Source organism: Corvus cornix, chromosome 12 (genome assembly GCF_000738735.6).
Source record: "Corvus cornix cornix isolate S_Up_H32 chromosome 12, ASM73873v5, whole genome shotgun sequence".
Lineage (NCBI taxonomy): Eukaryota > Metazoa > Chordata > Aves > Passeriformes > Corvidae > Corvus > Corvus cornix.
Genome location: NC_046342.1, coordinates 18,202,618 through 18,224,099, shown reverse-complemented (window position 1 = coordinate 18,224,099; position 21,482 = coordinate 18,202,618). Strand labels below are relative to the sequence as shown.

Genomic DNA, 21,482 nt, shown 5'->3' with positions numbered 1-21,482 from the left:
CATCTGCAAACTTTTACCAGCAACTTAGAGGGTGGTTGGTGTGCTGTGAGCTGCTCTGGCTCCTCAGAGCTGGCAGCTGAAGGAGGGGTTGTGAAAAAATTGAGGGAGAATCTTATAAATATACAGAAATATCTGAAGGGAGGGGTCAGAAGATGGACCAGGCTCTGCTTGGTGGTGCCCAGCAAAGGGCAGAAACTGATGCCCAGGAAGTTCCACCTGGACATCAGGGAGAACTTCCCTGTGTAATGACCGAGCACTGGAACAGGCTGCCCGGGGAGATTGTGGACTTTTTCCCTCACCGGGGATATTCCAGAGCCACCTGGACACACTCCTGTGCTGTGGGATGACCCAGATGACCCTCGGTGGTCCCTTTCCAACCAGAACTAGTCTGTGATTCTGTAAATAGATCCACTCTATTTGCCTGTAATCAGCAAAACCAAAGGGAAGACCCAGACTCCAGCCCCTGTTGGCAAAGGCAGCTGAGCAGTTCTGCTATCAGCAGAGAGAAGTGAAAAGTACATGGGTGGGTTTTTTTTAAAAAAAGGGCACTGACTCATCCTTTTCCACCCTCAAAGAACATAAAAAATACATTGAATTATCACCACACCACACAACTGGTGTGGCAGTCTGGGCCAACTCCTGGGTCTTGCCTGACATTGTCTTTGTTTCTCATTTCTTTCCTAGGCAAGAAAGAAAGAAATCCCCTGGTACTTGCTTGTTTTCAGTGGGATTACTCAACACCATGACTCAGGTGGTTCTTTGCGTTTCTGCTGAGGCACCTTAGGGGGAGAGAAGCTCCCTGACATAATGTGCAGATCTATATTAATGTGGCTTCACAGAGTGCTCTCATCACAATTCACTTTGTATTAAATGAGTTTCACCTCAGTAAAATGCACCTACGATTTATGGGTCTTTTTAACCACTGCATTAGGTATAATTTGCCAAGATGAAATAATTGAATCAGCCCATAAATGTGCGACAGGGAATGGCAGCAACGGGAGCTTCCCTGGGAGAAGTGCATGGAAAACTTTCAGCTCTGGGAGCTGGCGGCAGCCTGCCCTCTGGCAGCCTCTGTGCACATCACACCAGCGAGTTTTCCTTAACTGCTCCTGCCTCAGTTCTAGACTCAAAGCAAACAAGGCACATACTTATCTGGTACTGCAGAATGTAGCCAGTGAGATGGCCATTGGCTTTCTTGGGAAGTCCCCAGGACAGAGAGACCGAGTCCTGGTCAAAGTTCAGGATCCTGAGAAAACGTGGTTGTTCAGGGACTGGAAGACACAGGGATGAGCTTTCAGAGGAGTGAACAGGTCTGTCCCTACAAATTCTTGTTAAATGAGGATACAATTTAGCTCAACACCCACAGCTTCCCTTTCAAGTGAAGGGTTCTGTGAATAGCGGAGTTTTTACAATCACCTTAAATAAGGAATCAACTCACCTTGTCACAAGGACAATTTCAATTTATGTCCCTCCATCCCATATTTTCCTCTTGTCTTACCTCCTTCTGGAGTTTCAAACACCACGGGGGAGCTCTCGGGGCCATCTCCTCTGGAGTTGAAAGCCAAAACTGTCAAGCGGAATTCACTGAAGGGCTCCAGGCCAGGAATCATCCCATAGTTCCTGTCTCCTACAAACGTTAGGAAGTGTTTCTCGGGGTGATGCCTCTTCCCATCCAGCATGCTTTTTGTTTTCCACCAGCTGACCTGCGTGGAGATTGGGATTTCTGTAACAAATTATGTTGTATGGGGCTGAGCATGATCATGATCTCTCTCACCTTCCCAAAATTGAGAGATTGCAATCTGGGACTCATGTAATACTTTATTCAACTATATACAAATATTTATAGAGAAATTTGTAACCTTGTAGCCTCTTAAGTGCCCACGAACTCTGTCCCTTGGTATCCCAAACCAGAAGACTTTGACCAGGGTGCTGTTCACAACCTCCACCGACACGCCCGAAGGAGCAGCATCTGGAACTGTAAAAACAAAAGTCCCAGGTGTTAAAGACTCTTCCAAGAGCCCAGATTCACGCTGTTCACAGCTCCAGGGCTTGGCTTGCCAGCTCCAGCTGTGCCACTTCACGCAGTCTCACTGCAGGCAAGCAAAAAGCCATTCCACCTGCATCCAGTGGGTGGAATGGGCCAATAAACATTATTTTTCCATTGCAGGGTTTTCTGCTGAGGGTTGGGATACATGTGCACTGGGACACATGAATTTCTCTACCAGTATTTATGATTTCCTGTTTCAAGCAATGCTTACAGCAGTGAGAAGAATAAAAAAATGATTAACACAGCACTCAAGAAGGCAATCATAAAGGTTTTCTTTATAATCAATTTCATTTTACAACTCAGCTCATTAAACAGTAGGATTTTAATCACTGCATAACACAGAGAGTTATTACAGTGCCTGAAAAAAGGAGGCCTTGATCCACTGACAACTGAATTGCAAGGAAGATTTTCCACTGGTAGATACAAAATTAGACTCATCACATACAGACAAAGAAAATAAACATGCTGTGGAGTTTCTTTCTTCTTGTTCTCACTATTCACCAGCTCTTCTGCACCAGCAAACCTTCCTGTTCCCACCTCTGGGTGGGCAGTGGGCATTCTCCTGTCTGACCCACTGAGCCCATTTCCAGCACTGAAACTCCAGCTGGGAGCCCTGGAAAGCCGTGGGACAGAAACCCAGGCTGGAGAAGACAACACGTTCTTCAAAGACTCATGGACAAGGTAACACCAGCACACACAGGAATGTGGCACTGTCTGTGAATTCACTTAAACACCCAGTGCCTGCGAGTTTGTCCCTAATTGTCAGAATATTTAACTTCTGACAGTGCTGAACTGTTGGGTCAAGCCTCAGAGAACACAAAGATTTTTTTTCCCACCAAGTACGACACGACTGCTACACTTCAGAGACTTCTCATGGACTGTGGCCTTCAAACAAGTACCCAGACTAAGCCAACAACTGAGATTAATGAGAGCACAAGTGACCTTTCCAAAAAAACCCCTCACGCTCCAGCAGGCTGGCATCCAGGCACCCAGCACGGGTCATGTCCATGCCTCATGGAGCCCCTCAAGCTGAGCACTGGCATTCCAGCAGCTTTGGGCTGCCTAATCCATCACTCCCCGCCTGAGAGTTCTGCAGCACAAGAAACCCCCATTTTACAGGAAAATTCCTGCCACTCACCATCCTCTCCTGAATATCCAATGGTGATGTTTGGTTCTGGGCCAGATCCTAAATTATTCACTGCCTGGACTTTGATCTCGTAGGGCACGAAGGTGGGGACGTTCCTCACGCTCAGGGAGTGTTTCTTCACCAGCTCCTCGTTCCAGTCGGTCTCGACGCCCCGCTGCCTCCAGCTGACTTTGTACTCCAGCCCTGGCCCGTTCCTCTCCATGGGCTTCAGCGGCTGGGAAAAGTTAAAAAAAGATCTTGTCTGCCTTTGCTGTAATCACAGAACAGCAGCTGAAGGGGGGGGGATAATTCTGGAATGTGTGTTAGAACACTGGGAGGCAAAAGGGGCAAAAAACCCCAAGCTTTGCCTTTTTGCTGTCATTTTAATTTGAACATGACTGGAATAACAACATCATGACTTCAAGAGAAAGGAGGGTGAAAGGCTTGGATTAAAATCCAGGTTAATTGCTAGGAGCCATATTTCTGCATCCTACACACATCAGGTTTTGTTTTGCCACAGGTTTTCCTGTGTGATGTAAAACCACACGCCTTCAGCACAACTAAATTGCATGGTTTGGCATAAGGCCATGTGTGTGCCTTTTAGCAGAGATAAAATTTGCATTTTATCTTAGAATTTTATGTAGCACAGCAAGGTGGGTCATTAAAATTTAGGTTTGTTCTAACTACACACCAAATACTTGAAATTATGCCTGGACATTTAATATGCAACTGCTGGGCCACTCTGCTTTTACCAATCAGCTGGAGAATTCATCCCAGCAGGGCTTCCAGCTAATTAACATGAATTTATAAAATATTAGGAGATGTATAGCAATAGCTTTTCATGAAACATCCTCAAGTTGAGTTTATTTCTCTGAAAATGCGCTACATTAATAAATAAAATTAAATAATCACCTACCCTACCAAAAAAGCTGAGGGTTTATTTCAGTCCACTGAAACAGCTGTGGGTGTTTCCCCATCATATAGTCTGCTTTTAATAATGGTTAAATATATGTAAATATGAAATATATAATAGCTGGTTTGTATCCAAGAGGTCTGACAGGAAACAGCTTCAAACACCAGCAGAAAGTGATGCCCCATTGATACTCCTCATGCATGGGAAAACCTAAATTTGGGGGATCTGCAAAAATTCCCCTGATCTGCTCTGCTCTGAGGACCTTTGGGATGTCTGTGGCAAAGGAATTGGAACTGGGCAGCTTTCTCACAGGCACCACCTCTGTGGCACAGATCCCAGGGAATGGGATTTGCAAGAGAAGCTGGAGAAGTAAAAAATTCCTCCTAAAAAATGATTTCTCATATAGAGTTAAATTGTAGAACTGCTTGACTCTTATTTTGATCTCCATTAATGCTGCAAATCCTTGGCTGGAAATCCAGTCACTAAAGCTCAGCTGGTCTCTTAATCCAAAATAGGCAGATTAACATCATTCTGCAGCCTTTGTCTGTCAGAAATAGCATGTGCAGTGCCCAGCAGTTCCTCTGAAAAGCACACAGGAAATGCCAGAAATAAATGAATATCCTGTTTAACAACATTTTAATGATACAACAAGATTCAACAAAGCCTTCCCATCCCATTCTCTCCTTTCAGGCTCAGCTTTCACTTCCACTTTTGCCCTGTCTAAGCCGTGATTATGAACTTCCTGGTGCTCAAAGATGTGTTGGCCATCCCAGTATTTCCCAGTAACTGTACTGCGTACTAAAACTCTGCATTTCATTGATTCATTGAATTTGGAAAAGACCCCCAAGGTCATTGAGTCCAACCTTTTCTGAGAGGCAGGACTGTCTTCTCTGACCTTGGGCTAGAAATCCCACTCAAATCCAGCTCCATGGATCTTGAGGGCCATCTCCTTTTGGATGCAATTATACCCCAAACCATGAGTCCACACTGAGGAAACATTTGTTGTTCTTTGCTGGGAGCAGCAGATTGAGGAGTAAATCTCATGCAAATTGTGTGCAATTCCAGCCTCAACAAAAGCCTGCTTCCTTCCACAGTTGTGGATATTTGTGCTAAATGAAGGAATACATAATTCAACTGCTGGCACAGAAGCTCGAGGCTTAAAACCCAGGAAATTCAAAGTCTGGAAACCATACTCAAGACTTCCACATAATTCCTTTGATGCACATCACAGGCTTTGGAGGTTTATCCACATTCCTTTAGTTCCTGGTGTAAAAATTCAAACTCACATTCTCTTGGACAAGGGATCTGTGGTGTTTTTAAACTTCCAGGCTGGAAGGGCAGAAGCCATGAGCCACCCCTCCCCTCCCTGGGCCTGGCTGGTAATTTTAATTGCAGAGCAGGGTAAGACCACAATTACTTGAAGCAGTTTCTTGCATACAAGAAGCAGGGAAGAGCAAATTTTGGGATATTCTCACTATGCTTTACAGGACTTCCATATTTTTTTACATAACCTGTGATGTCAGACATAAGAAACAGTCTTCTGAAACCGAAAATGATACTGAAAATCCAGAATGCATTTAAGTCAAATTCCCCTTTCAGAAGAGTAAAGGGTCGTTCCTATAGGATTTGCTAATTGTGCCTTACCTCCCATTTCATCACCATCTCATTGGGCTCGGAAGCTTCGACTCGGATGTTCTCTGGGTTTTTATCTGGAGCTGAAACCACACAGGTGACAGGGTTAGTTTGCACATCCCATTTATTGGCACTTAGCATTTAAGTGCCAAAAAGGATGTGAAATTCCCCTATTAGTGACAGGCACTTAAACAAAAAGCATTCATGAGATGAATTACTTGGATCAGCAAAGCTGATGGGACCCAAACACGGCGTTTATGCAGTTTGGATTCCTAACTGCCCCTGTTGGTTGGAGCCACCAGCTAACATGGAACTGTGACTTTTGGATTTGAGAGCACCAGATGTAGGGGGATTAGAAGGGAGAGATTTTTCTCCCTGTGGGGGTAGCAAACAGAAGGTGCATCATTAGAGGGACATACACAGCTGAAAAGCTGAAGGACCTGGAATTGGAGTAAATGGGGGAAAAAAGAGAAAAAATGCCAAGGAATGCAAATGCTGTGCTGAACAGTTGGCCTCTAAAATGACTTTCAGGGAGACATTTTCTGCCCCAGTGAATGCTCTGTAAATGAAGATTTTTGACAAGCTCAGTGCTCTTGAAAGGCTCCCTGTAAACCCAGCCCTTCTCCAGGGACTGCTTGTCCATGGAGGACTGCAAAGTGTGGAAAATCAGCAGAGTGGGGTGCTGGAGCTGTAGGAAAACCCAGAAGTGTGGACTCCTCCTTTTGGCATCCTTGGGAATTTTATGCAGCACACCAAGTTCGGTGATTAAAATTTAGATTTGTTTTAAGTGCACATCAAATACTCAAAACAACACTTGGACATTTGATGTGCAACTGTGGACTGCTCTTTTTTACCAGTCGCTGAAGAATTCATCCCAGCAGGGTTCCCATCTCATTAGTATCTATAATATCAGAACATGGCTTGTCACAAGACATCATCCAGCTGATATTATCTCTCTGAAAATGCACTGCTTTAGTCAATACAGTCAATTTAAATGGCCACCTGCCTCACCAGAATTGCTGAGGGTTATTCCAGTCCACTGAACCAGCTGGGGGTAATTCCTACTTTTAATAATCCCTGAGGTTGCCACTGAGCAGTTCAAGCGACCCTGATATCTTCACGCCCTCTGGAGCATGGGAGGGCACAGATATTCCCCCAAAAACACTGAAAATACTAATATTTGGGAAACCAGAGCCAGGTTTACCAGCTGGAGGGGTTGCATAACGCAGGGATGGTTTGCTGGGCTGGCTCCTGCCCACGGCGTTCACGGACACCACACGGAACTGGTAATTCACATACGGGGCCAGGGACAGCAGGGCCGTGGTGTCATCCCCTGGCACTCTGCTGAGCTCCTGCCACCTCCCCGGCTCCCAGTGGTTCTCTTCAAACTCTATAATTGATTCTGGGCAGGAAAAGAGACAAAAAACAAAGGAAAAAAGATAAAAAACCAACTTAGTGTGAACAGCGTGGGTGGAAATGAACTTACAACAAATGAACTGTCATATAAAGTGATTAAACCTGGCCATCAGCAGGGTTTGTGTCCTGTGACAACCAGGATGTGCCACAGTTCTGAACAGCACCAAAAATTATGCTGAAAACCCCTTCCTACCATTAACAGGGCTGTTGTGGCTGGCCCCAGCTTTCCAGGAGAGTCGAACGCTCCGGTTTTGGTTTTCCGAGAGCTGGAGGTCTTCTGGTGGGTCAGGAACATCTGAGAAATAAAGAAGTGTCAGGAGAACAGCAAGGTGTTTCTGTTTGTCCTGTAATTTTCCAGAGGGTTAGAAGAGCACAGTCAGTGAAGACAGTGGTGAAACACCTGCTGATTTCAAAATGGACAGACTGAGGAAAGTGGGAATTGCTTTGAAAGATCCATTTTCTTACAGAAAGCCAGGCTGAATCTTCTGGTGCTGATTTTTCCCTTGTAAACACAGCATCCTTCTCTGATTTATCTCCCTCTACCCTCACTGCTGTGCTTGCAGCAAGAGATTCTTCTTTCCAGATCAGCCCCAGGATCTATTTAATCATTAATGGTATCGACACTGCTCTGAGCAGGACGTTGTGTCAGCATCACTGGGATTTACCCTGGGACAAACCAGAGTGGGAGAAGGTGACTCAGCTCTGGAAGTTATTGAGCTTGGCCTTTGAGGGTGTGAGTGAAAGGAGAACATTCATTATCCCAGCCATGGGGATCTACATTAATGGGAAACTGGGAAATTCACTCCCTGCCAGCTCAACTAATGCTGCCCCAACTAAACTTTTGGCTGACAATGTCATTTCTTACAGAAAAACCAGTGACTTCCACCACCAAGACCATCCTTGTCACTGTGAAACAAATTCACTGTGTTTGTACTGGTTTTTTTAAATTACAATACTGAGTTTTCATCTCAGGGTACATCAAGAAGTCAAAAAGCTTATATTTGGAATTTTTTTTTCCTTTTCTTTGCATTTCTTTCCCGATTTCTCTGGTACCTGGGGAAAATCAGGAAAGCACAGTTTAATCTACAGGCATTTTGCTGTTCTATCCTCAGAGCATAGCTGGTTAACATTAAAGATATTAATTTAAAGATGGTGATGGTGCATCTTACAGATACTCAGCCCTCTACCTGTTCATTAAACACACAACAAATACTTAGAATTATTCTAACAGAATATTTATTTTACTCTTAGTTGCCCCTATTCTGATGTCTCCATCTGTACCATATTTAGTTCTTCAGTCATCCCACAAGTCCTTGATTGCCAAAACCTGAATTTTTCACTTGGAAAATAACAGATGTTATTAATTCACCCAGACCTTTCTCACATACAATAAACAAGGGAAAAGAGCACAAAACTGTTTTTCTTCTTCTGCAAACCACCTTTTTAAAAGGAATAAAGTGCTTTATGAAATTTTCATAAGTGAAGCAACAAAGAGTCTACAAACATTTTGAATTATACAGCACTGAAGGACACAGCACCATAAATAATGCGCACGGCATCTTCCTAATTTACTATTTACTGAAAAATATCACTCCTTTAAAGTGGAAAAACATCTTGAAGGGCAGATTGACTTACTCCTTGCTGCAGTCACTGCCAGCAATAAATACAAATGTAAAATGAAGCAAAATTAAATGTAATTAAAATGACGCAAAGCTGTCAGAGAATCACAAAATCACAGAATGGTTTGGGATGGAAGGAACCTTGAAGATTATCTAATTCCAGGCCCCTGACATGGGCAGGGACACCTTCCACCAGACCAGGCTGGCCAAAACTGTGACCACAAAGCAAAATTTTGGCTGTTGGCTGCTGCCCTTGGGTGCCATGGGTGCACAGCACTCCACAAGTTCACCCTCTTAATTCCAAGTGGTCCTTCAGGGAGGGGATGCAGGTTGTGAGGATGCTCATGCAAGGCCAAGCTTCAGACCACGGCGGGTCAAGGTTCTTCTCTGCTCTTTGGCCCTGGACAATCATTTATGCTCAGGTTCACAGAGATAATGAATCCTTTCAGGTGCTTAACTCTCACTGATCTTCTGAGGAGCTGCACATTCAAATATTGGCCTGATGGCCTTCAAAAAATTGTCCAATTCTTGCGCAAACCTCCAGCAAAGTGGGGTGAAGGATTGACCAAAGACTTCAAAGCAGCAGCAGAGCCATTCTTAATATGCTCTTAAACCTTCCAGCCTGGGCAACTCCTGTAGCCACTGAACTGAGGCAAAAATACTGCCTCATCTTACTGCAACAAAGATGAAAATAAATTGAGTTTGTGTCAGCATCGCCATTCCTGGAGATAATGGACAGCACAGCTGAGGTTAAGGAGTGAGAGGCTCTGTGAAATTGGGTTATTGAGGCTCTGTGAAAAGAAGCAAAGAAGCAGAAGTGCTGCAGTGGCAATTCCTGCTGCAAGGAGCTGTTTCCACAGTGGGAAAATCGACCTTACCCAGAACGATGAGCTGCGCCTCGGCCTTGGCAGTGTCCAGGGCAGTGCTGGCCACACACATGTAAACTCCCTGATCCTCCAGGAGCACGCTGGATATGAACAGGGTATCCTTGTCCAGGACTATCCTGCAGAGCCAAAAAAAAAAGGTAATAAGGATGAGAAGAATTTCTAAGATGAATATGGCACACAGACGTTGTTCTCCAAAAAAACCGTTTGTGAAAGAACTTGGCACAGGACATTTTCATTAAATAAAATAACACTGGGCCTGTTACATTAAAATGTAATTGTGGCTCTGCTCTACACTGTGCTGAGGACTATTATTTGTGTTTTGTGGCAATTTAGCCTCTGTGGCTGGAGGCTGGCCTGTCAATCCTGCTCTGAAAAGAACCACATGGAGATGCACTGCATGAGCGTCTGGGACATAGGATATTGGCACGTCATTAATGAGACAAATATATGGGGTTTATGATGGAATTTTTTAAAAGGTTGAGGGCAACTGAGCATTCCCAAGGCACTTGTGTCATGTACAAAGCACCAGGGAAGCTGCCATGAATCCAAGGACATGGACTCTGGGGCAGACACGGCATTTCCATGGCACTGCCTGCCCTCTCTACCAGGGCTCCGCAGGATTTTCAGCCTCTCCAGCACTGCAGTATTTAGGAAGCCATCTCTCTCCTGTGGTAATTAATAAAGACATCTGACTGCCCCCTGTGGGACCCCTCCTATGGAGTAAAGGCTGAGCTCCAACCCCTTGAGGCCAGTGGAACTCTGGAGGTCAATGGAAACCCAAAAACAGGGCAAAATTCAGCCTGGACCTGGCAAATCCTAAGCTCACGTGTAGGAAAAATTCATTGCAGAATCCCTGAAAGCTGTTTTTCATCACTTCAACATTGCAAAGACTTTTTTTCGACCAAATAACTGCAAACTATAGGAAAATGCTGGTTCCACTGAAGTGGAGAAACAACCTGCACTGGGGTGAGGGCTGTGTTTTTGGGTTGGGCCAAAATTTACGCTATATATAAAATATATATATGTATTATATATATTTATTAATACATAACTTTATGTGCTGCTGTGATGGTGAGAGAGTTAATAAACCCCAAAACCACTTGGCTCAAATCTCACAGTGCTGCATTTATATTTAGCTGTGTATAAAATGCAGATCTCTTGGCACATCGCATGAAGAATTCTTTGCAGACATAAATTTGCATTTCAAGCTATTAAGGCTCATGTTTAATGAAACTCCTGCTCCAGCACCACACCAGATTATTCAGCTGAGATCAAGAACAGCCTTGTTCCTTCCCCACTCACCTGCCACCCTCCGTGCTGTTGACTGGCAGCTCATCTCCATCCTTCCTCCAGGATAATTTAAAACTGTGTTTCAAGTGGGAATCGTACTCAGCCTGGCATTTCAATAAAATTGAATGTGATTTCAGCACTCGGGGGTTCTTCGGAGTAACAACAAGTTTTGTAGCGTCTGATTGATCACAGAAAAACACTTTGATTAGGAGAGAGAGGGACTATTACATCAAATTTTCACCAAGCACTTCATCTATTCAAATCAACCTCAGGAGCAACAATCATGTCTTTTTTTTTTTTTTTTTTTGTTATATATACAAACATTTGAAGTGAAGGATGGTGGGGTTTGAAATAGATATTTGCCAGGATTTAATTTTTTTTATCTTGAAACTTTTTTTGATCTTGAAATATTTTGTATCTTGAAACATTTTTCAGTTCGCTCCAAAGCAAAGGGCTCCAGAAAAAACAATCCACCAAAAAAATCCACCAAAAAAAAAGTTACAGGTGAAAATCCTTGTTAGCAGCCTGTCATTAAATGGATGATAGAAAAAAAAGGCTTGAATATGATTTTTATGTCTAACTGCCATTTGAAATAAGCTTTGGTAATGATCCAAGAAAAATTACAAGCTTATTAAAGTCAAGTGAGAAAAAATTATTGCAATCAAGTTTGTTCTTTTAATTGACTGTAATGTGAATGCAGAAACAGATGAATAAGTAAGAAGAAAGCACTAAGCTAAATTTATTTCTGCAGTGAAATGTTGCTCTGTGAGAATTTCATTGTACATTTTCATGTTTATTATCACTGTAAAATTCACAAAGCCAAGGGAGTGGGTGGAAATGGAACACAAAGAGTGGGATTTTTCCTCAAGTTTGTCACAGCAAACCTACATCAGAGAGCACTTTAGAGGACTTTGCTAATTGAGTATTTAAGGGGCTGTTTTATTGGCAAGCCCTAAATCCTAAGTAAATTTGTAGAAAACCCACTAAGTGCCACCTGCGTGCTCAACAGGAGCTGCCCACTTCCATCACACCCTCCAGGGAAAACCCCTCCTGCCAGCCAAGCACAGAAATCCCTTCAAACAGAGCTGCAGCGCAAGGGATGGAGCTAAAATTTAGAAGTAAACACATCTGAGGAATTTTTTTTTGCTCTGTTTACAAATATTTATCAGCAAACAGGCAAAAAAGCCCAGGGCAAAATCCTTAAACCAGCAGCACCCCCAACTTATCCTGCAACGTGCTTGGTATCCACTCTGGGAGTTAATCCAGTCTGGGATGTGCCTTCTGATCAACAGATGGGAAGGAGTTTTAGGGAAGGGAGAATCTCACAGCTGAGGGAGAAGCAGGAGCACATCTGGATCAACAAGGACCTCACCAAGCCCAGGAGCACAGGGAGGGCTCCCAAGGGTCAGCCAAGAACCTGCCTTGAGTGTAACAGGGCCAGTGGCAAAAAGGAGGGACAATCCTTTCAAGGTAATGGAATTGATGGATGTGCAAATTGCACATTTTTGGTGGCTTGTGCAGCTTCTGCAAGCATCCAGAAGAAAGTGAGCACCATGTGTAAGCATGGAGAAATCCAGCTGTAAATTTGGGACTATTTTAAAGGCTACATACATATGTGACCTGTCACAATTTCAGGTTGCAATATCCAGAGAATTCCTAAATTTACAGAATAAATCTGCACCCTGGACCGAATATTTACTCGTTACATATTTCCCGAAGAATTGAAGACATCAAACCTTAGCAGTTGTGAATTATTTTTCTGTTCTCAAGTGAGACCTCACCCCTTATATCCAGATTAGCAGTGATTGCTCTTTTCCCCACAGAATTTGCAGCCCAGCAGGCGTAGGATCCCGAATCCTCCTTCTTTGTGTCCCTGATCTCCAGCGTGCCGTTCTTGTTTAACTCATAGCGGAATGCCGAAAGGGGCTCTATGCTGTCATCCTTTGTCCTAAAGATGAGAAAAACAGGTCTGGGTTACTGCAGGAAGTGTTGTTTCAGGACTAGGGGTTATTGCAGGGGAATTTTGGGACTCGGCTTTGCCACTGAGCAATTAAAGTCAGGATTAGTGAGACACTTTATCCACGTGCAGCAAATCATAAAGGGACTTAAGAGTCCTGCACACCAAACCCACAGTGTCTAAAAAGGTCTCTAAAATACTCTTTAATCTACAGCTGCCACCTGCAATTTTATTGCACCTGTCACCTGCTATGACAACCCTGTGATTTCCAACCCTATGGAAGCATGTCCAGGTAAATGAGTTCTGTAAGTCACTGTGTTTCCACCTCAGTAATAGGTCCAAACTTGAAGAGTTGCCAGCATTAAACTGATGAAGCTGCAGCAGGATCTGGCTATAAACGGCATGGCTTTGCTTAATTTATAGCCTGGCACTTGTCTCATGCAGGTATTGGGGACTTCCAGGAACTCTTTTCTTCCAAACCAGTTCTTCAGAATTCTTAAAAGTGCATTTAAACACAGAAAACTTACATTATATACGGTTCTGTTACAGACTTCTATTCTTAACTCCACAAAATAATAACCAGCAGACTTTTCAAACTTGTGTGAGCCTGTAGGAACTTGTTTCACATGGAAAGAACCCCAATTCCCAGCATCTCACCATCTGATATCTGCTGCAGGTGAGGCAAAGATGTCACAGTGCAGGAAGGCGCTGTAACCCACGACTGTGGCGTAGTTTTCCCCATCTGAGGTCAGTATCAGGGGGGCAATATCTGCAGGAGGGAATGCAAGGTGAGCACACTGCATTTCAGAACTGGGAATGTAAATATCAGCCCTGCATCATCCCCTTTTCCAGCAAGGGTGAAAGGCTGAGGGGTTTAATGAGAATTTCACAGCTGTTTGGAAGAGTTGCACTGAGCAACTGAGCTCTCGTAAGCTTCACTGACAGAGGTAAGAGGGATTTACTGCTGGACATGTCAGAAATCGAAACATCCAGGAGAGAAAATAGACCCAGTTCCGCTGCCTCCGGAGATGTTTTTTTATTAAATAAATTCCCCTCACTCCCTTTCTTCAGACTGAGCATCACAACTGAAATCAAAGATTAAAACTACACTTAATAATTCAAAACCAGAGGTGTGGTCACAATACAATCCCCAGTGGTTCCACTATGTTTGAATTCAGGTTTTTGAGCCCAACCACAACCATGTTTTTAAAGTATATCAAAGCTCAGGAGTGCCTGTGCTAAGCACATAACACTGCCCATGGTAAAACTTGTTGCATAAATTTGGACAATATTTCTTAAAATCTGGGGCCAGTCCAAAGGAACCATGAGAGGGTGACAAGCCCCAGGCTGCTCTGAGGATTCAGCCTGGGGGTGTTGGATGTGATCTCTGGGAGGGGACAGCCTGGGAGACTCACTGAGGACGTTGACGTTGGCACTGGCCAGGATGGTGCCATGCTTGTTGGAGGCCTCACACTGGAACACGGCGCTGTCCTGCAGCTGCAGGTTGGTCAGGCTGATCTCCCTGGTGGAGATTCTCCCTCGGAAAGTCCTGCCTGGAAAACACCAGATTGTGTCAGGAGCTGGAGGAACACCGTGACTGGGGCGTTCCCAGGCTCTCCTCACTGCTTGGAAGCCAAAGGAAAGGACATCTTGAGGATCAAACCAAGACCTTGCCCAACAGCTGGTGAGTTCCAGGGCCCTGCCTTTGCCAGCAGTCCCGTGGCCTGAGGAAAGTGCTCCAGAGCACCAAATTCCAGTAAATTCCCCACAGAGACTTTCTAAAATTATAATAATAACAATAATAGTGCTACACCAGTGCTCTCCAGCCACTTGGGCTTACTCAGGAGCACAAAGGAGCTCTCTAGCTGTCCCAGATCCCCAGAAGATGGGAGAGTTACAGGAGAGGCAGAGGCAGCACCTCAAAGGTACCCATGCTCCACACGTGCAGCGTTCACCCCACCCTCTTCTAGATGCCACTTAAATATTACCTTATTTAAGTAAACAAACATTAATCGTATCTAAAGAGGTGCCAAAGCAGGCATCACCCAGTGCGTTAGGACTTGTGGGCCCCCTCCCACCGGGTGCCACACAGGCACATCCCACTGGACACGGCCTGGAGCAGCACACCGGCCCCTGCACGTACCATCGATGGGCATCCCGTTGAGCTTCCACTGGATGCTGGGCTCGGGGTTCCCGATGGCCTCGCACAGCAGCACCAGGTTGGTCCCCACGCTGTAGACCCCACCTTCGGGCTTCTTCAGCCACTGGGGAGGCTCTGGGAAAAGGGACAGGGCAGGGATCAGTCGCAGCCCAGCGTGTGCCTCTGCTGTAGCCGGGATCCTCCAGGAGATGGCAAACGAAGCCAACACTTCCCAGCCGCTCCTCGCAGCCCAGCCCGCGGCTGAGCTGCATTCCTTCTATTCCCGATGCCGGGAAAGGTAAACTCAGCATCGGCACACACCAGTCCTGTCCCCTTCAGGCCTGCTGAGTGTCCGGCAGGCGGAGGAACGGGCAGTGTTTATCCAAGTGGAAAAGGAATGCACGCGGGAGGTGAGAGGCTGGGAAGGAGGGAAAGGATCAGTGTCTCCACAAGGACCCTCAGAGGTGACTGACGTTTATCAAATGAGGCGAGACTATTACAGCAAGGCAAACAAGGTGTAAATACCCATCCAGCTCAAATCTTCCTCCCTAAGCACGAGCAAGAGGCTCCCACCGCCTTTCCCGGGAGCTGACAGAGCTCCAGGACAGGGCTGATCCACCTGCCCCTCTCCCTGTGCTAGGAACTGCACCATCACCCCGATTTCCTGTTTTTCCATCGTGTATCCAGACCAGAGGCTGATCCGTAACACGTTTAGGAATGGTAGAACATTCTCTCATGGCTGGGGATGAGAGGTTTGGGTGCCCACAGGGTGGTGGTAGAGGAGCAGCCATGTGCGGCTGCGCTCCCCGTGCTCTTCCAGCGCTGGGAAACCTCCTCTGCAGAGCAGCCCAGGCGCATCAGGTACCCAAACCTCGTTGGGAAAACACACCCATAATGAGGGAAGGGAGATGAAGGGGAGAAAAAGAGAATTTATCTCATAAATGCCTAATTTACTGACTGAACGCAGGTCCCTGAGCCTTCAGTGGACAGCCTCAACCCGAAACACAACCTTGAATTCATCATTTCCCCTTGAAAGGCACCAAACGTAGAGATTTTAACACCAGACCTGATACTGCCTTTTCTGCAAGTGCTGAACAGCACACTGGGCCTCTTTCCTTACTAGGAAAGGTGAGCTAATGTAGGGAAAAACGTGAGGATTCATTAGTTAATGCTCAGAAAATGCTTTGAAGATTAATAGAGCTGTTGCCTGGTAATACAGCAACAGATGTTATCAGTGAGATATGCTCAACCAAAACATCAGTGCTCACACTCACACAGACATTTAAAAGTGACACCCCTAGAGTGGGATGCACTGCCACACCCAGATCGGCATTCCCACAGGAGAAAACCCAGGAGTGGTTTAATCAACACAGAAAGACTGAAGTCAAATTCAAGCCACTAAAGCTTATTTAAAATGATAAGATCATCCCATTTCCTTCACACAGCAGAGATTCTCCTACCACCTTCCTCACTCAGTGCCACCTCCCGTCCCACAGTGACATGACCACATCTGTCCAGCTTCCTGGGATTTGGCTCCATGGAAAAACTCTGCAAACATTTTGGTTATGCAGATCTTTTTCCTTCTCTGTCATATATATCATGGTTTCATCAGAAAAAGACGAGTCAAAGGCATGGAGGTGAAAAGGTCTCTAGCAGTCCTGATTAAAGGGTTGATTTGGAATTTTTCCTCTAAATCTGCCACAAACTCAGTACCTGAGACAGGATATTCCTTGTTTTGGAGACACCAGGCACAGGTTGAATAAAAACCACCTGGAATATCCCTTCCTGTCTCCACCTGTGCCCACACTCTGGAAATGTGAGCTGATATTTGGTGTCACTGCTTTCCTTTCCCAGCACGGAATTGCTGTGGGTGCTCCAAGGAAGTGATGAGGCTGTGAAGTCAGAGGCAATGAGATTTTGCCAGGTGTGAAATGCAATTTCACAGGAAGGCTGAGGAACCTCTTTCCACGTGGCAGAGGTGCTGTACCGCTTAAAGTATACAAAATACAACAAAATATACACGTATTTTTTAGCAACTCCAAAATCCAGGGGTTGGATAATCAAAGAGTTAATCTGGAAGGGCAAATATTTCCCTGCATCATTTATTCTTCCTGGTAAGAGTAATCAGTTTTCTCCTTCTGACTGATTTATGTCTTTATGGGAAATACTGACAGATCCAGAAATGAAAGTGATCTCAAATGGGCATCTCCTGCATCCTTCTGGAGGAGAGCAGGATAATCTCCACCTAAAACATCCACTAAGGATCCAAACGTTCCCCTCAGCCTCTTCCACGAGTAGAACAAATCTGGGACATCTAACCAGCTTCTGCCCTGCTGCAGTTCAACTCTCCCATCTTCCATCACCCCCAGGGAACTTTGTGGAGAAACTTCCATTCCTCTGCAGGCCGTTGTGCATTCCCCAGATGTAATTTTTCCTAAATTAAAGATATCTGTATTTTTTCCCCTCAGATACCACAATTCTGAGCTCTGTGACCATCCCTGTGGCCTTCTCCTGACCTATCCTGAACAAGTGCATGATGTAAACCTGATTACTTTAGGTGAGGCCGTCGCAGTTCTCAGCAGTCTCTTACACCACCACTTTTTTTATACTTTCCAGGCTGATTTTCGCCTTTTCTGCCAGACTAACACTTCCCAGCGATGCTCCCCGTGCCACGCAGTGGATTCTCTGGATGAACCCAACCAGGCATTTCCCAGCCTGTGCTGATGAAGCCAATTAGTGCTGCCTGGTGAGAATTGCTCTGCACTTGTGCTTACTGAAGCCCGTCCTTTTTATCCCACACCACGTCCCCAGTTTGTCAAGTGCGTTTCAAATTCTCCTCACATCTTCCCAAGGGCTGGGGATCCATCCCACTCCAGGGCCAGCAGCAGCTGCTGCTGTTACCACCTTGGGCTCTGCATCCCTGTTGGAGCAATTTTCCAGTGAAACAGAAAGTTTGAGCCTGATTAAAACACCCGGTTCTGCTTCTGCCTCCCATTAATTTAATCTCTTTTCTTTTTCTCTGGCTGAGTAATAAAAGTATTATGAGACAGAACTGCAAAGGCCCTTAGCTATTACATCATTACTATAATTAATCATTATATTGTAACAATTATTTCTATTAAACCCCATCTAGGAGCCTCAACCAAGATCAAAGTAACTGTAGATCATTGTGATCCTGCAAGGTTTTGAGGTTACATGTACATTTTCTGTTGGGTTTGGTGAACTACAAACCATAACCATATAAACATTTGAAGCCAAAACAATTTGTGGGCTTGCTTTGCTACTTTTTTAAAAAATAATCCTCTCTCATTTTAAAAACAACAGTGGGGTTTTCGTGTCTGCTCAGGTATTCCAGGCTACATCTCCCCTTGCAAAGAGAGATTAAAGTGCTCAAACAGTCAAGCAATTTGCTTGCTGAATATTTTCATATGCTTGGTAATGACTGCCTGAATCTTTGCCCTCAGACTCAGTAGGATTAGCAAGTGGGCTGCATGCAAATATCATTAAAACTGGTGTTTAGAAGGGTGGGGTGTTGGTTTGAGATCCTCAAATACCACAAAGAAGAACAGAAAACGTGGCATAGTGACAGAAAAGCCCTGCTTTACACCTCAGCACTCCACTGAGGATGGCTGGAGGTTAATAACAGATAATTTTTCTTCCATTTTCAATTTTCTTCTCCCTGCATGCATCCTGGGAGAGGAACCTGTCAGGTGTGAGGGAACCCCACGTAAGCACAAGCTCCCTGAAGCCTCCTGAAATTAATGCTCATGGCAGAGCTCAGGATCTGCCCTTGAGTGTGCTCACAGGGGCTCCTGCAAGAATGATGAACGTGTCCATCTGTGATTAATGACAGCGACGTTTGCTGTTCAGAAATTGTAGAAGACAACAGTGTTTGGGCTCAGTTTTACCTTGATACCTTGGATGTGAGGTGACTCCTGATGGGAAGAATCCCTGCTGGTGACAGGAGCCACCATTAGTTACACACACGGAAAATGGATTTAATAGCAATTGCAAAAGCAATTTTTTACATTGCAATTGCTGGAGTGGGATTATTTCCTTCTTTTCTCTTTTTCTAAGCACTTGTTTGTTAATAAGCAGGAATAACAATTTGCCAGGAAGTTTTCTTTTCTCTGGAGACTGTGGGAGAGGAAGGTCAATATTCTAAACTGCAAAATTAATGTTATTTCTCTGGTATTTTAGTTTCTGCAGCTCCTGCAATTTCTTTGAAGGGATCGATTTTTGCAGCCGAGAAAATCATAGCCAGATTGTTAAAATATTCTGCTACAGCAGAGATGCTCCACACCATCTGGAAGGATTTCTAGGAGTCAGCACTTCCCCTCCACCGCAGCTGAGAACTTGCCATGCCCTGGGATCCTCCTCTGCCACACGCCCAGCACAGGAAAGAGGAGTGCAAGGGACATGGTTGGGTCGAGTGAATGGAGATGGTTCATCAGCCACTGGGAGAAAAATCTTTTCCTCAGGTGATGAGCAAATACAGAGCAGAGAGCTCAAAGTGCTCTTCTCCCATCAAAAATCTGGTGAGCATGGAGGGGTGAAGAGCCCAGATGAAAATGAAGCAGTTGGAAGATTCCAACAGGGTAAAACTGCCCAGGATTTATTTTATTTTTTAAGTGCAGAGCAGAGGTTGGAGCATTTTTCATCAGGGAAATGTTTTCAGCAAGTTTTTCAGCTGGGCCTCAGGATTCACATTTTGGGCAGAGAAAGTGGCAGGGAGAGTTCTTGGCTCTGTAAAGACTCCTCAGAGCTCTGCCTGGATCCTAGGAAAGGGCATCTCCACCTGGTGCACACCTTAGGGTTTGGGCAGAAGGGAGAAAGGAGCCTTGGATACTCAGTGAGGTGACAAAAAGGGTCATATTTCCATTTTTTAAACCACTAAAAATAGTTGAAAGTATTTTTTTACTTTGTTTCACAAGTCTTTATGATACTTTTCAGGGATTACACAGAAAACACTCTCAGCTCAGGTTGTGCCTATACAGAAATCCCAGCAAAGGGACAGGTGAAGGAGACAAGGGGTGGTACCTTGTCTGCTCACTGAATTTTCACAGCCCTCCCTAAGAACCCACTTTTAGTGGAAACCAAAGCAAAGGACTTGAGCTAAACGCCCCTCTGATCCAGCCCAGTATGGCCATTTTCACAGAGTTTAAGAGCAAAAAGAATAATTAGATCTTTTTGTCTGACATTCAGCTTAGTACAAGACATTTCATCAGTATCTCTGCTTGACTCCCTCCCATCTTTTAGATATTGAAGCTGCCCACATATTTATATTGCTCACTGCTTTGTAAGGCCTTCATGGTTCAGGGGAAAAAAAAGCAGCATTATTTATATATTTTTTGTTTGGTTTAGAGGTGCTACTTCATGCAAACCTTCCCAAATTCAAGAGGCCGGCATAAATTGATGGAATTGCCTGAGTCATATTGATGCCATGATGATTTTTTGCCTTTTCTTTCAAACCCCTGCTATACCTTTTTACAATTCCTGTATTCTTAGTGCTTTTTGCCTACATTCTTGGCCTTGTTTGTTCAGCCAGGAGACTCAACATCTCAGAAGCTTCGTAGCTGGGGATCAGTGTGCCCCAGACCCCAAGGTCCCCTCCAGAACATATTCTGTAAACTGAGATAGAACCATCCAGGGGAAGGCTCCTTGGGGAGGGGGGCTCATTTGAGCCTCTCATTGGGGAATCTTTGATAGATGTGCTAATTAGTAACACCTATAATGTTATACCAGACATTTTGGGGTGTGCATTGCTGTGTGCATGGAGGTGCACTTGACCTAGATGTGTGCACCTAAGGATCCTTAAAATAAATACCAAGGTAAAATCCCTTTTTCCCTTCTAACAGTGTTTGACTCTTGATTTTAAGACCAGGAAAAGGCATCAATATTAACAAAGAGCCTCTTTCACTTCCCTTTTCCCACCTTTTTGTCCCAAAACAATAATCTTAGTAGAGAGAACTGAGCACCTTCCACGTGCACGTGGAACTCGTGCCAGGCCCTGCCCATGGGGTTGCTGGCTGTGCACTGGTACGTCCCCTCATCAGCCGCTGTCACTTGGTCGATCTTCAGGATCTTCCCAAAATTCTCTGTCTCTGGCTCGTCCTTGGGCATGTTCCCAGTGACCTTTACCCAGCTGAGATGAGGAGTTGGGCTGAGAACAAAGGAAAAAAACAAGATTTTGAGTTGAGTACAAGAAGCTGCTGTGATGCTTCACGTGGCAGAGCTGCTGGAGTTCACACCTGGGGTTTGGGAGGTGTTTTTTAGAAGATTTTGAGCCCTTTTAAAACTCTGGGGCTACCTAAGGGTTATACCACACAGCTGCCCTCCTGCTCCTTGACCTGCAGAACCCCTGGGAGTGGGATTTTCACCAGGCCAAAGCACGAGGCTGCATTCCTTGGATGTGTCTTGGCATGGACAGCAGGAAAGGGGCTGGAGCTCATTCC

The 21,482-nt window shown here is 45.0% G+C and overlaps 1 protein-coding gene across 12 annotated transcripts in view; it reads right to left on the bottom strand.

Annotated features, from left to right (window-relative positions):
• Positions 1-21,482, bottom strand: part of CHL1 (cell adhesion molecule L1 like) — a 131,734-nt gene that overhangs the window by 14,660 nt on the left and 95,592 nt on the right. For all 12 annotated transcript variants that reach the window (XM_039558727.1, XM_039558731.1, XM_039558730.1 and 9 more), the window contains 14 exons: positions 21,006-21,190; positions 15,031-15,162; positions 14,303-14,440; positions 13,545-13,656; positions 12,712-12,878; positions 10,943-11,108; positions 9,632-9,756; positions 7,328-7,429; positions 6,923-7,120; positions 5,731-5,801; positions 3,186-3,408; positions 1,860-1,975; positions 1,499-1,703; positions 1,149-1,271 (listed from right to left, as the gene is read on the bottom strand). In XM_039558727.1, coding sequence (XP_039414661.1) covers positions 1,149-1,271; positions 1,499-1,703; positions 1,860-1,975; positions 3,186-3,408; positions 5,731-5,801; positions 6,923-7,120; positions 7,328-7,429; positions 9,632-9,756; positions 10,943-11,108; positions 12,712-12,878; positions 13,545-13,656; positions 14,303-14,440; positions 15,031-15,162; positions 21,006-21,190 — 2,063 coding nt within the window. The remainder of the gene's footprint in view (positions 1-1,148; positions 1,272-1,498; positions 1,704-1,859; positions 1,976-3,185; positions 3,409-5,730; positions 5,802-6,922; positions 7,121-7,327; positions 7,430-9,631; positions 9,757-10,942; positions 11,109-12,711; positions 12,879-13,544; positions 13,657-14,302; positions 14,441-15,030; positions 15,163-21,005; positions 21,191-21,482) is intronic.